The 15,709-nt window shown below is 43.3% G+C and overlaps 1 protein-coding gene across 2 annotated transcripts in view; it reads left to right on the top strand.

Annotated features, from left to right (window-relative positions):
* The window catches only part of RNF17 (ring finger protein 17), a 3,936,714-nt gene that overhangs the window by 1,092,603 nt on the left and 2,828,402 nt on the right, over nt 1-15,709 (top strand). For both annotated transcript variants that reach the window (XM_044073290.1, XM_044073289.1), the window contains one exon: nt 7,929-8,073. In XM_044073290.1, the coding sequence (XP_043929225.1) occupies nt 7,929-8,073 (145 nt within the window). The remainder of the gene's footprint in view (nt 1-7,928; nt 8,074-15,709) is intronic.

Genomic DNA, 15,709 nt, shown 5'->3' with positions numbered 1-15,709 from the left:
TCAGTGTATCCTTTTGTGGACAGACACTCAGATCCTTCATGGAACTGAGATCACCCAGGTCTCTCTTAGCATCGTCCATTCTGTCTACTAAGAGTCTCTTGGAATCGGACATCATGAGGGTGGTCGACCAGCTCCTGACAGCGAGGGAATTGCCTCGATCTTCATTTCCCAGCCAACTAGTCTCCTGAACTGATCCCTCACTATCACACTTTCCTCCTCCAACTCCATCTGAGTCCTTGGAGCCCCTGGCACTGATCTGCTTGATTCAGGCTGCCTGTGTTCTGGTGACTGTTTTTTCTCTGGAACCGAGGATCGCCTTGAGTTTTTCCAGTTTGTTGGAACCGGGGACCTCCCGGTGTCGAGGCTTCATCACTGGTTCCGAGGGGCAGGGTTTGACTTAATTCTTTCGGAGCCTTCCATGCCCCTTGGTGCCTCAGGATTTGTAAGCTTGACCCAGGCTTCTGCTTCGGAGGTGGCTTCCTCTGTGCGGGGTGGGACCATGGTTCCGGCGGAGTCTATTTTGGTTCCAGGCTCCCATCCCTTTTTCAGGGGGCCAGCCTTTCAGATCAGGGAAAAAGCCTTGTCCATTGTGGACTCACAGTCCTTGCCTTCCATGTTGGGCCAAGCATCATCTGTATCCCCTTGACTGGAGATTCCTCCAGCCTCATTCCTGGGACAAGGGGACACCAGCCTCAGGAGCTTACCCACCTTGATGGCTTCCTCTTCGAATACTTCACTGGAACATCCCAGCAAGGAAGTACCTTCGAAAAAAAGGTGCAAGAGGAAGCACTTAGAGTTCTCAGAGGAGTCCGTCACAGAGGATACCGAGTTTTGATGAAGGGGAGGTTTTCCCAGGTCGCCCCTGATGATGATTCCTTCAGAGACATCCTGGAAATCCTGAAATAGAGTGGTAGCTGTACTTCCTTCTAGCCTCCCTTGGAGGAATTGGTATACCTGGAGGCTTTTTGAGCCCAGCCCCTCCACCTCTTGGATTTCTCTGTCCACTGACTACCTTATTAAACTGATCACTCAGATTTCCTGGAAAATTCCTGACTCCATCGAGCTGATCCCCAAAAGGCAAAAGGCCTGACCGGATTCTGTCTGCTCCTAAGGATGAGCAGCATTGGTTAAAGGGTATCCCTGTAGATGCCATTGTGATGGCACTAGTCACAAAAAAGGAACTTGTAGAGGAAAGTCCTACTATCCATCCCCCTAACAAAGGAGTCTAGGACTGTGGAAAAGTTTGGGAAGCACATTTATGCTTCATCGACCTTTACCCTCAGGTCTTTGAACTATATGGCATACTTTATCTGGTTGCAGAGGGATCTGTTTAAAAAAGCTTTCAGATACTCTTGCAGGAGCATAGCTGAAGGAGTCCGAGACAAGGTTATCTTTCAGCTCGCCACCCTTGAATCGATTTCCAACTTGTCCATGAGGATAATTGCCCATGCAGCTGAAGGGGACGACAAGAGCAGCAGGTTCAGGAGTAGCCATCAGGAGATGCACCTGGATGCGCTTGTGTGAGTTTCTTGAGCCATTTAAATCTTTGTCAATGCTCCATTTGATAAATCATCCCTGTTTGGACCTAAGGTAAAGGACACACTGGCCGGATGTGAGAAAGATAGGAAGTTTCTTTCTGCCATGGGTATACACTTCTGGGAACCAGAGTAGTGGGGAGGCTATGGTTCAAAACGTCCCAAGGGCCTTTCCAGGACTCACATGGCAGGGACTTCTCCTGGGATAGAGGAGGAAGTAACAGTGGAAGATGCTATTCAAAAGGCAGAGGTGGCCCGCAGAATCAGGGGTCCAGAGATTTCTTCTCAGGTAACTCCTACCAGTGTTCCTGAACGGAAGCCCGATTGCCTTCCTCTGGAGGCAGTCAAGGCACGGTTATCCCTGCTACAATCTAGCTGGCTCCAAATGACAGATGGGTGTAGAGGATCATTTCCAGAGGCCACATCTTTCCCCTTTTGACGAATCCAAAATCACTAAAAAGACTCCGAGAAATTCCACCCATTCACAGGGAAGCAGCAGTCATAGAAATTCAAAAACTGCATGAGAAAAAGAGTCATCCAAGAAATCCCACCGGACCAGAAAAGATCTGGGTTTTACTCGAGACTCTTTTTAGTGCCCCAAAAAAATGGGACTGGGGACTCATTTTGGATCTGAGCCAGTTCAACAAGTCATTTCAACAAACCAAGTTCCGGATGGTCTCAATACAGTCAATACTTCCTTTCTTGGAAAAAGATGATTGAATGTGCTCTATAGATCTTCAGGATGCGTATTACCACATAAAAATGGACAAGCGCTCCAGAAGTTTCCTGCGCTTCCGGCTGGGAGCCAGTTACTGTCAGTTCAGAGCACTGCCCTTTGGTCTCACCATAGCCCCCAGGGTGTTTACCAAATGCTTAGTAGTTGTAGCAGCTCATCTCAGACTGCTGGGGTTCTGAATTTTTCCTTATCTTGATGACTGGCTCCTTAACATTACCAACAGGTGTCATCTCGTAAGGGCAAGAGATTACACCCAGCATCTATGCACCTCCTTAGACATTACAGTAAATTATGAAAAGTCACATCTGGAACCTACACAACAGCTGGAATTTATCAGAGCTCTAGTAAACGTAGTTACGGGAATTGCTTCACTATCAATAGAGAGGCTGCAAAAGATAAGATCAGAAGTAAAACATATTATTCGGAACAGAAGTGTTCCAACAAGACGCATCTTACAGGCACTAAAGTCGATGGCAGCCTCTGTTACTCTAGTTCCCTTGGCCAGGTATCACATGCGGATTCTCCAATGGCTTCTGGCATCCCAATGTTCTTTTAGGAATCAGCCAGTGTCCCATCAGATCTTGATTGCAAACAAGACCTATCTTGGTGGCTCCATTCCAGCGAGATTCTTTCGGCCCATCTATTCCTCTTTCCACAGCCCCAAGCTTTAGTGACAATGGATGCTTCCCAGATAGGGTGGGGAGGGGCATTATCTGGGAAAGACGGTCCAAGGCACTTGGTCCCAACCGGAGACCAGTTTGCACATCAGTGTTCTAGACATGAGGGCAGTGTGCTTGTAGTGTTGCAAGCATTTCAACATGCCCTCCTCTGAGAACAGTGGCAATTCATACGGACAACATGCCGGTAGTCTGTGCATCAACAAGGAGGAACCAAATCTTCTCCACTTTATCGAGAAGCCCTCAGAGTTTGGCAGTGGGCAATTTCTTCGAACTGCTTTCTTTCGGCAACTCACATTCTGAGGAGCTCCAACGTGATAGTGGACAAGTTGAGCAGCGCTATTCTGATGCCTCACAAGTGGTCTCAATCCTGCAGTGACAGAAAAGATTTTTCTCCACTGGGGCCAACTTTGCTGTGATCTGTTTGTGCTTCCTCTGAACAAGTGAAGCAGTTACTATGCCCTAATCCCCCCCCCCCCCTCTGGGGGAGTCACCCAGAGATGTTTTCTACAATTGGCTCCCCGGTCTCCTGTGCACCTTTCCCCCAATCCCTCTGGTGTCTGTTTCTAAAGAAAGCCAAACGGTCGAAGAACACAATAATCCTTATTGCCCCATTCTGGCCTGGACAGGTTTGATTTCCCTTCATTTGGCCTCACCTACTTCAGAAACCTTAGATTCTGGACCCAGCTCCAGATCTGTTATCTCCTCCAGAAGGAATGGTTCATCTGAATCTCAAACATCTCAAGCTCATCTAGTGGCTTCTCCAGTTCCCATGATTGCTAGGCATTCTTCCCTTACCTCACCAGTCCAAGAAATCATTTTGTCCCCTCACAAACCTACTACTAGAAAGCTGTACAGTAACAAATGGGAAAAATTTGCTAGATGTGCTCTTGACATTAATGCTGACCCTTGTGTAGCTCCTGTGGATAAAGTTTTGGATTTTTTAACCTTTCTTTATCAGTCTGTTTCTTCATCTTCTACCATTGAAATACACCAGGCTGCGATATCGAACTTCCATATTGGTGTGGATTGTTCTTCACTTATGTCACATAAACTTTGTAAGGCCTTTTTGAAAGGAACCCTAATACTAAGGCCTCTGTTTAAAGACCCCACTGCTCTATGGGATTACTCTTTGGTCCTACAGTCACTTACTTTATCCCCCTTTGAGCCTTCAGCTACTTGTGACTTAAAATTTCTGACATGGAAAACTTTGTTTATTAGCTGTTATTTGGGCTAGAAGAGCATCAGAAATACAGGCTTTGTCCTGCAAGTCCCCCTATTTGATTTTTCACAAAGACAGGGTTTCCCTCAGGACTAATCCTTTTTTTTTTTTTGCCAGAGGTTGTTTTGGAATCTAATATTAATCAAACCTTAAACCTGCTAGTCGTTTTCCCCTATTTCTCCAATAAAGGGGGAGTATTGTCTACACTTACTATAAGACATTCACAGGCAATTACGTTTTTATCTTCACAGAACAAAGGATTATCAGAAAATCCAACCATTAGTTGCCTTTTCCTCACTTTCTTTAGGTAACCCAGTTTCTAAGGTTACTTTAGCCAAATGGCTTAGGGATTGTATCACCTTTATTTATCATTCAAAGGGTCTCCAACCACCATGTCCTGTGAAAGCTCATTCAACTAAAGCTGTAGCGGCTTCTGCAGTTTTTCATGCCAGAGCTTCTTTAGACAACATATGTGCAGCAGCTACATGGCCATCTCTTCATACCTTTATTATTCATTACAAACTGGACCACGTCTCTAGGGGGCATGCGTCATTCGTTTCGATGGTGCTCAGGAATATTTTGTCATGAGGCCTCCCAAGATTCAGTTAGCTGGGGACTCTGTCCCACAATCAAGGATTATTTGTAGATTGTCAACATTGGATAAAGAAGTTATGTCTTAACATAACATTCCATCTGTGTTGTTGAGCTTCACTAATCCTTGGCACCCCCACCCCTTCCTTCCCCCATCCTAAGACTCTTAGTAGACCAGATGCTTCCTAAGACTGGCTTCATAACTGGGACATAGATCTGGTCTTTTATTCTTGTTTTTTTATCTGTCTGCCACTATTATAGGCAAATTCAATTTGAGGTAATTTAGAGAGCAGCATTATGGGTAGACCCTATCTCGAGAGTTTGGGGAGGTGCAAGCTGAAGTAGATGGCCGAGTCGGTTCAAAATAGTTTAGAAAACAGGCAACGTACAGTTTTTAGGAAGCTCAGAGGCCTCTAGTTGTCTAATATTTCAGGACAGAGTTGTGGCTGGTAGCCTTTGTCAGTTCAGCTCGGTATCTTGATACTGTGAATATTTTGCTGACTTTGAGGGTAGTTTACAGTATGTCATTCCTTAGGTGTTCTTTGGCTATAAACTGTTTTTCCTGTAAAACAGGTAGTTGTACATTTATATTTTTTATGTTATATATTTGTCTATTTTTAACATGTGCTTAGTCGGGGGGGGGGGCTGAATAGTTCAGGGTTGGCACCTTGTCTTTCTCCCAGAGAGAGTGACATGGTAAACTGTACAAGCAAGCGATACAGTTGCCGCAGTTACAGAAATGAGAGAGAAAAATATTTGTGAGCTGACAGTAACAGAAGTAGAAATTCTAGCAGTTTACTTTTGTAGAATTTGTCCATACAGATCAGCTGATGTGGTGAGTACATATCTGTTTCAGTCTGGAAAAATCTTCGTAGGATTCTAAATTATTACTAGGCTGTCTACCCTAGCTGGCCTTTTTAAGCCAAGCCATACATCTCGAAAATATTAGCCAGGTTTTGCTCCCATGGGCCTTTGTGTATATATAACAATGGCAAGAGTGGTCAAGAATTTACAAGGTCTGTGTATTAAAGATGGGTGCCAGACCAGGAATAAAGTTACAATTCTCCTCCTGTGATCCAAGCTGCACTTTAATGCATGCAAAGATGAACTCTGCTCACTTTTGATGGAAAGCCTGTTCTACAGAAGGGACAGTCTCTGAGATGCATACCTGTCCTTCCAGCATGTCTTATTTATGTTTCAGATGAGGTTTTGGTCCCTGGATTTGGGTGTTTCTGATGCTGATTTGTTCTGTGGACATGCAGAGCATGTTCATTAAGGTTGGATCAGAGGATACTTTGTTGGTCAAACACAAATAAAATCTCAGCAACCTGTAGGAGACCAAGTGTAAGGATAAGGCTTTGGGGTGATCTGCATGGGACATGTTGCTTATACTATGTGTTCCTTTTTGTGAAGAGCCACTGTGAACAACACCAATTGTTGCATATGCCTGGTCATGTACATACTGAGTGGTCATTGTATTCTGTGACTGGTTTAATGAGACCCCAAGTACAACTAAACAATAACAGCTTTGGGCTTTAGATGCCTTACTTTGCTTATAAGTTGTGCAACATAAAAGACTTCCTTACTATAGTATATACATGTTGGTTAAAGTCTGCATCACTGTCTACATGTGTTAATAAATCCATAACCACTGGGTCTACTCTCAGTGGTGTATTATTAATGTGGCAATTTGCAGGGGTGGCTACTTTTAAAAAAGAAATGATTGGGCACTTCTTGGCATTGAGTTTTAGACAATGACTCTGGCACCAGTTAGACTGCGTGAGGTCTTCTTGGAGGGTATTTCTATCTTTGGGGGATTTAATGACTGCACTTAGTTTGTATTTGCCTTCGAACATGGTCACCCAGAGGCTTTTGACTCTAGTCTTGACTTCAGAAAAGTAGATAGCAAAAAGGAGCGACCAAACACTAAGCCCTGTGGGACTCAACTAGTGACGTGCCTTTTTTCTGAGGTAAACTCCTCTAGCTTGACTTCCTGGATCCTATTTATGAGAAAGTTGGGTATTCAGTGGGAGACCTTGAGATTTATACCCAATTAGCTTGTCTACAATGCTGAAGTGGGGCGTTACGTTGAATGCCTTGGCACTAGGTCAAGATAGGCGTTAAGTACTATTTTATCCTCATCTATTGCTCAGGTGACCTTCTCGAAGAAGTCCACAAGACTGAGGAGACATGGCTTGCCCTTGACAAACCAAACTGGGTTGGTTGAATCCAGTGTCCGTACGTTTCTTGTGTCATCATTTATCAAGTTCATGGTTATTCTTTTCTTAGCTTTACATATGAGACTAGTCAGGCATATGACTTACTGGTTTCCTGGGTCCATGCATGGGCCGTTGTGCAGAGGAACAACAGTTGTAGTCCTTCATTTGTTTGACATAAAACTTTGTTGGAGACTGTGATTTAATAGTGATTCTAGTGAGCCTGATATGTAGTACTACTTGCTATTAAGGAGGCATCCTGGGATATATATCTCATTGATGCATTCTTTTTGACCTTGGAGAGTGCTTTGAAGATCTGTTCCCTGGTAATAATTGAGGGAGGTAATGGTCAGGGTATTTTTTGAATGATATCAGGGGTTAAGAGAGAGATAAAAGTAGAGTTGAATTTATCAGCCAGCAGATTTTTTATATCCTCTGGCTCAGTATAAATGGCTCCATTTGGAATTAGTTTGGCTTGTTTTTGTGTATTGTTTTGAGGTTGCAGGCTTGGTCGAAGAAATGGCCTTATGATTGTCCTTTGTCTTGGAGGATACTTTTACTTCAAACTTAGATTTGGTAGACTTAATTACGCTCCCGAGTTGCTTATATATTTTGATGAAGATGATGTTCTTTTCTAGGCATTGCACTTTGTTTTTCAAGTTGTATTGAACTGGCCGATGAAAGGAGTTAAGAATTTCTATTTTGTAATCAGTCTGCGTCTATTCAGAGGACTCCTATTTTATTGGTGATAGCCACCTGCTGCAGAGTATCGTTCAGAATGTTTGCAGTTGTTAGTTTTGCTGTCTTTAAAGTCATCTTGTAATGTGGGTATTTCATTTAATTAGTATGTATTTAGAGGAATTTGTTACATTTGTATGAAGACATCTTGACTTCAGGGTTTATTAAATCTTTTCTCTGATGCAATAATGAGCAGTGTATTCTTTTTATTAGGTTCAGTTCACTGAGTAGTGACTTTCTGCACCAGTTTGATAGGACTATTTTGAAATACTGCCCAGCTGTCTTACCTTTGGCCCAGGCTGTTGTTAATGCTTCTGTTTGCCACATTAACAATCCCTCAGAGTTTTATATACAACCGGTAAGTAATACTTTTTATGCTGACATTTGCATTGTCATCTCTTTGCGTTGCATAAGAATCATTTTCCCTTACAGAATATGTTCTTAAAAATACAGTTATAAAATGGCACTGTGATAAAACTTTTAGCAGTTACCTTGCTTCTTTTTCTCCTTTCCCTTTGTGTGTCTTGCATCATACATGTCTTATTGAAAGAGGACAGCCAAGACATTGTTAACCAGTTGAGGCTAAATAAACTATCATTTTTATTATATTTGAACTCCTCACTCTCTTTTATTATGATATATACAAGTGACAGGCTTACAGTAGACTAGTTAAATGGCTGACAGTTTCTCCACTGTAACTGTTTCCCACATTTTCTTGATAAGTTTACATGGTTTTGCAGGAAAGTGGGCAAATGGTGCTTTGATGGCTGATCATTTCTTCAGGCTTGGCAGCCTTTTGTCCGGTTTTGATACATCCTTCCATGTCCATAGATAATTTACAAGGGTTTGCTAAACAGCTAGTTTCTTTGTAACCCTGGCCTTGAAATGCAGAGGATTTACCCCCTGAAATTTAATTCTGTGTCCTATCTTCTTACTGGCCTGAGGGCATAGGCTCAGCTATCCATAGCTTGTAACCTTGTCTTCATTCTTGCCTTGAAATCTGCATCCTCCTGTATATCTGCTTCTTATTTTCCTGAACTCCAAACTCAAAGAATAAAAGGCTAGAAAACGAATATTTTCGCAACCATAAGTAGGTCTTTACGTCAGCCTTCTTTGTTTGCCTTACATCTACTACAATGCTCCTCTGTTTTAGTAAGGAATTTCTGTGTGGTAGGTGGGTAAAGCTCTGGTCAGTTTATACATCCTTACTTGTAGGGTGTGTGTGCAAGTGTATGAGTGTATTACTATTTATCACAAATTTGGCGGCATGAAACACAAAGACTACATACAGTTATATTAGTGATAAATGGGGCAAAAAAGCATGTAAAACAAAAGTAATTCAAAACTCTACTAAAGTAAAACTTTAAGAATCTATTTTACCATGGAGACATTGCAACACACACACACGCGTAACAAATATACTAACTCCATGGTCACACAACAGCAAGACTTGGAAAAACACAAAGAATTATATTATAGTCATTGTTACACATCTGTACTGTAACTTAATTCGATCAGCTGTATGACCATTGATTTTAACAACAAATCTTCGACTGAAGCAGCTCATTTGTATGTGTGTTTGTGCGTGCACATATATATGCGTCTGTGTGTGTGTATGTGTATATATATATATATATATATATAATGTGCGCGCGCGTTTGTGTGTGTGTATATATATATATATATATATATATATTTATATATATGTGTGTATGTGTGTGTGTATATATATATATATATATATATGTATATAGATTTTGTGTGTATGTATGTGTATATATATATATATATATCTAAGGAAACACTATGGAACCTCGAAATACTGAAATGTCGAATTTCAGTATCTCAAGACCCAAAGTGTCGAATCTGCAGATTTGCGAAACTGCAGAATATCGAACCCGGAAATGTCGCACCCACGGCACTGACGACGCGTTAGGTAAGGCTGGTGTTTTTAAGGGTTTTGTGGAGGGTTTGTGTGTGTGTATGTCAGGCGAGTGTTAGGTGTGTGTTAGGGTACGTAGGTTAGAGTGTGTGTGTCAGTGTTGACGGTGGTGTTTGTATCTGTGATGTGTTTGTGCGAGGGGGTGTGGAATGTATGTTGGAGGGTTTTGTGTGTGTTGTTTAGTGTGACCTCGGAGTTAGTATATATAACTGGAAGGGTGTGTGCAGGGGGGGCTTGCCCCCTTGCTTTATAGTAAGGGTGTATGTGTTTGTGTTATTGTGTGAAGGTAGGTGACTTGTGTTTGTATGTGTGCTGCAACGGTCGCAGTTTTGGTTTTCGAGGTTTTGGTTTTCAGCTTTATAGTCTCAAAATACTGAAATTCGGCATTTTAGTATTTCGTGATTATAAAGTGAATATATATGTGTGTGTGTATATATGTGTATATATATATATATATATATATGTGTGTGTGTGTGTGTGTGTATATATATATATATATATATATATATATATATATATTTATATATATACACATGTATGGGTCTACTTCAGTAGACCGAAATACCAAAACAACGAAGGTTAAAACACAGAGACCAAATGTACGAACTGCCACTATAACTAACGATCACTATAATGACAGCCACAAAACTGAAACCCAAAACACCAACACATGGGAAGCCAAGTCCTCACGATATTACACCACACACAAATATTTCCCGATCCGTGAGTTTGTGCCTTCAAAAGTATTAAGAAGCTACTAGGTGATCACACAAATATATCTTGAAATGAAACATTGTCCACATAGATATCTCCAAGTCCCAGTCGCACAATGTTATAGTGATATCAACACATAGCGAACTTAAGTACCAAACTTCCAAATCAAAAATACGCACATGTCCCATAGAAATCCACTGCAAAAACTGCCAACATTGTTAGTAAATGCTAGAAATGAGCTGTACAGCTCCATAACTGTAGCTGCTGCAGTACGCTTTACAAAGTGTAATGTCTTGAAACTGTGTATTCAGGAAAACACCCTAGCACCCATGTGATACAACGAAATTTAAAGAAACAGTATTTACATTTTCAGTAGCTTCGCAATAGCTGATACAAACTCCTTTGCAGAATAAGCATCTCTGTCAGCCAGGACAGTATGAAATTGCTGATGTCTTAAGATGAGCTTCATTTTATTAAGCGAGGGAGGACATCCTGTTGCCATCCTTACACGCACTTAATCAACACAGTCTTGCTCCCGCAGTAGTACAGCTATTAAGGTGGATAGGTTTGTACCCCTTGCACCTAGCAGCCATTTGAGTCTTCTATGCCACACTTCTACAGAGTTCTGTGTCTGTGGCAGAAATAAATCATTTAGTTCACTAACGTTCCAGAAAGAAATTGGAAAGAGTGGGGGAAACTGAACAATGGAACAGGTGCATGTGTTAAACTGGCGTTGCTTCCCAAGCATGTAACAGTCAGAAAAATATTTTACAATAACTCTCCCTTCTATAGGGAATTTTTCCTTCAGTAAGTGAAAAGTACCATTCACTTCAGACTCTTTTAAAAATGTTAGGGCAACCAAACTTTTGATACCCAATTGAAAAGACTGTTTATTGGTTTACAGTGATGACTGAATCTTCCTCCACACATTCTGCCCGAAATGAAACAAACATCCTTTTGAATGGGCTCCTAGTACATTCATCCTTATACTTTTCAGAGCGGTAAATTCATAATCGCACAACACATAATGGACTTCAGCCTGAAAACCATTTTCAGTTAATAAATGGAATATGCAGTGCCAGAAATAATTGTATGATTTTAGGGACTTTTTAGACATGAGGGAATACAGCAAAGGTACAGCCTTACTGTAAGTACCATACTTCACTAAACCGTCAACCCTGTACATCTGTCTTATAGTTACACCCTTGCTGAAAAATGTCCCATCCATTAGCCAGATAGATGCATGGCTCAAGTCAAATAGGTCATTTACCGTTGTGAATACCAGTACAGTAGTATCAGTTGAGGAATCAGACGTCATCTTACTTATGAACATTCCACTCTTTAGGGGATAGTCAGCAAAATCAATGTTATGTAAAGGGTAACTCATCACTGCTACCCCTCATACATGTTTTCGATCTCACATGGCCTATTTGTTGTAGTAGAGCCTTCCTGTGCCGGTATACTGTGAATAGTGTCAAGAGAAGTGGATGCAAGAGCATCCTCCACCAGTAGACAAGGAGTATCCCTACTATATGTAATTCTCACCTTCAAGTCATGGCACACTACATAGCTCTCAACTTCACCTGGATCTCCTAGATGCTGATGGCTGACAAATTTGTCTAATCTATCTCCGTCGGGCATAATGGTCGTTACTGCTCTTGCTTTACAACCCTGGGATATTTTATACTTGCATCCTCAATAACATCTACAACCTGTGTTTTTCCGCAGGTGATATAGGTAACCTTCTATTTCTAACAACTGTTTCCTTTTTGAGACCATACAGTATGGTCTAAAGTGCCAATAACTCGGGAGCCACTAGTGTTATTTCTGCCATCGTTTCCTCTGTGTGTGGCACAACTTTTGATGGTTAGGTGAGTAATTTTATCAATGCTACTGATATATAACTTGTTAAGACTCTCTAAAATTCCACTCAAACTGCTCGTACTGCTGTGGTGGCGAGAAATGGTAATTACACCATCAACAGCTGATAGAGGCACTTTCATTTAAAGTGGAAACTAGTTGATTTGCACACTGACGGTATTACGTGCTTTCATTAAAGTGAAAGCTCGTTATAGTGGCAATTTGTACATTTGGTCCAGGTGTTTTAACTTTTGTTGTTTTGGTATTTCGGTCTACTGAAGTAGATCCATATATATATATATCTATATATATATATATGTGTGTGTGTGTATGTGTGTATATATATATATATATATATATATATGTGTGTGTGTATGTGTATATATGTGTGTGTGTGTGTGTGTGTGTGTGTATGTATGTATGTGTGTGTGTGTGTATATATATCTATTGTAATCTGAAGTAGTTAACTTAATTTATCTGCAACCTGTGGGTATTCGGATCCATATCTGATCCGAGCCGGCAACATTTTTTAAGCATCTACTCCAAGCTCCTCCCATTACCCCTCACATTTCCTACCTTCCCCCAGATCTTGTTTGCCGCTTCATGAGTACACATCGTGGCCTCTATATCTCCAAGTTGGGTGTAGTAAGTGGTACTTTTGTATATATATTTATTGTGTGTGTGTATTCGTTTTTTTATCCCTTTCCTCCCCTTCGTCATTTGTCGGTTTTCAGTCCAAAAAAAAGAGTTGTTTAAAAAGTTAGTTTGTGAGGTAGTGTAGGCCTAACCGTCCTTAGTGTGTGTGTGTTAGTTGGTTTAGTTTTGGCTGAGTACTGGCAGCCAAAACCAACTTTTAAAAAATGCACAGTGTGTGGCCACAAGCTTTCACCGGCTGATGGCCACACTGTCTGTGTTATTTATCTGGGTGTTCCCCACCTATCTTTCCCTTGTAGTGTGTTTGCAGGGTTCATTCCTTGGGTACTGAAAGAGAGGAAGGCGAAGCTGGTAGCTAAGGGCCTGCTACCAGTTTCTGCATTGGACTCGACCTCGGCTCCAGTAGCCGATCAAACCCCCCCCCCCCCTTCAGGCTGGGACTCAACCTCCCTCTAAGCCTTTTGAGATGGGGACAAAATCGAAAGATAAAGATGCGAGACAAGGATAAGAGAGGGGAAAGGCACCGGAAACAGACTCCAGAGGGGGAGCCCTTTCCCATCCCACCTACTAAAGTTGTCAGGACCACCTCTCCTTGGCTCCACTTCCCGAGGTTCTCCCCAGAGCCGACGGAGCCCTCAGACCATAGGCCTTCTTCGAGGTCGTCTCATAGACCAGCCAGTTCCAAGTCGGTCACCTCCTCGCTGTCGACTCTGAGTCTGTCGGAGCTTGACTTGGACAGGATGATGCGGAGGTTCATTCGGACCCAAATCCAAATGGGAGTCTTGCAAGGCCCCTCTTTTGCCGGAGAGGGGACCTCTGTGCCCTTCTTTGATCCAATCTCTCCTTCCTCGATCTGACATGTGATCTCGGGGTTTATGGATCCGAGGATCCAAGGAGCTTGGGGGTTCAATGCCGACAGTTCCTCCAACCTCGATGCCGGCGATTACCTTGAGTTCCACGGATCAGACTTCGGATCCAAGCAACTCTCGGGGCCGGGAATGGTGATTCGAGGGAATGGAGGTGCCTTCGGCTCCGATTTTATTGGATCCGAGCCATTCCTTCGGAACCCTGGCTATCTTGGCCTCGGCCCTGATCCTCACGGCGGAGCCAGGGAGAGCTTCTCCTTGTTGGTTGCTAAGGAGGTGCGCTCTCTTTTGGCTTTTGACGTGGTGGAGGATGTTCTCTCCCAAGGATAGAGACCCCAGCCCATCGCATTGGACTCCGCCAAGTCTCCCGTGGATTTGGTCACTACTCCCATCAGCTTGTCCCAGGGACAGCCCGTGCTAAAGGACCCCCAGTTGGATCCCATCGTTAAAACCCCCTTGACTTACTAGACCTCTTCAGAGAGTCCCACTGAAGAGGGTCCCCCGTAAGCACTCGTGTAAGAGGAGGCACATGGACTCTCTCGAGTCCCTCACAGAAGATACTGACTTGGATGAAGGTGAGGGTTCCCCAGGTCACCTCCCGAGGATGTCTCCTTTGGAGCCGTCATGGAAATCCTCCACCAGAGGGAAGGTTAGTCAGCCCCAAAACCCTCTACGGACGGGTCAGTATTCCTGGAGGTCTTTGGCATTGGTCCATCTTCATCCTTGGTGGATCTCATTACCACGTGGGCATGGAAGGAGCCTGACACCATAGAGCCAATACCCAAATGCCCAGACAGGATCCTTTCTCCTCCCACTGACAGACAGGCCTGGTACAATGGATCCCCGGTGGATGCTGTGCTGGTTGCAGCTGCCACCAAGAGAGAACTGGCACAGGAAAGTTCTTTGGTCCACCCTCCCGACAAGGAGTCTAGGGCGGTGGATCGGTTTGGGAAGCGAGTCTTTTCTTCAGCGGCATTTTCGATATGAGTACTGAATTATTTGTCACGTCATACGACTTCAACAAGTCCTAGTCATGGAATTCACTGTGTCGCACCTAGAGTCTTTGTCACTAGAGGACGAGGCTGTTTTCGGCGAAAATGTCGACTCTAAAATCTATTTCAAACATGTCCATGCATCTTCTTTCTCATGCCACGGAAGGGGCTGCTGGGACCAATGTAGCTATGAGGCTCAGAATTAGTCAATTCTCGGATCCCTTCAAGGAGTCATTCACAAATGCTCCTTTTGATGGTTCCTCCCTGTTCGGGAAGACAGTTTGTGACACCCTGGTCCAGAGCGAGAAGGACAGGAAGACTCTGTCTGCCGTCGGAGACCGCTTATCTATCCCTCAAAGATCCTTTTCTAGGAATCCAAGAGGGCAAAAGAAGATGTGGTCCCGAAAATCTCATTTTCCCTGGACTCTCAGGACAACTCGTCCTCTAGAGACACTGGGACAAGACATACGCCGCCTCAGAGGCAGAGGGGGTCCGAGGAACTTTGCGTCTAGGGATACCTTCTTGGACAGACCTGTGAGGGGTTGCCCGACTGTCCTACTCTGGAGAGAGTCGGAGGAAGATTGTCATTGCACCTAACCCCTTGGGAGTCCATTACGGTGGACCGTTGAGTGCTCTAAATAATATCCAGAGGCTACTCCATCCTGTACGTTGCCCCACCCATCCAACCAAAGAGCCTCCCAGATGTTTCACCCGCTCAGAGAGAGGTGGGAGCGCAAGAAATTTCAAAGATGCTTCGCAATCGGGCCATCAATCCAGTCCCCCCAGATCAGTCTGGATTAGGAGTTTACTCCAGGTACTTTTTAGTGCCAAAAAAGACGGGGGACCTCAGGCGCATATTAGAAATGTCAGCCCTGAACCTGACTGTAGCTCAGCAGAAATTCCGGATGGCCACCTTGCAGTCCATTCTATTTTAACTCTGAGAATGTGACTGGATGTGCTCAATAG

This window comes from Protopterus annectens, chromosome 5.part1, assembly GCF_019279795.1.
Source record: "Protopterus annectens isolate FY-2018-M chromosome 5.part1, PAN1.0, whole genome shotgun sequence".
In the NCBI taxonomy this organism is placed as follows: domain Eukaryota; kingdom Metazoa; phylum Chordata; order Ceratodontiformes; family Protopteridae; genus Protopterus; species Protopterus annectens.
Note: the sequence above shows the minus strand (reverse complement) of the source record. Positions and strands in the feature narration are given on the sequence as shown.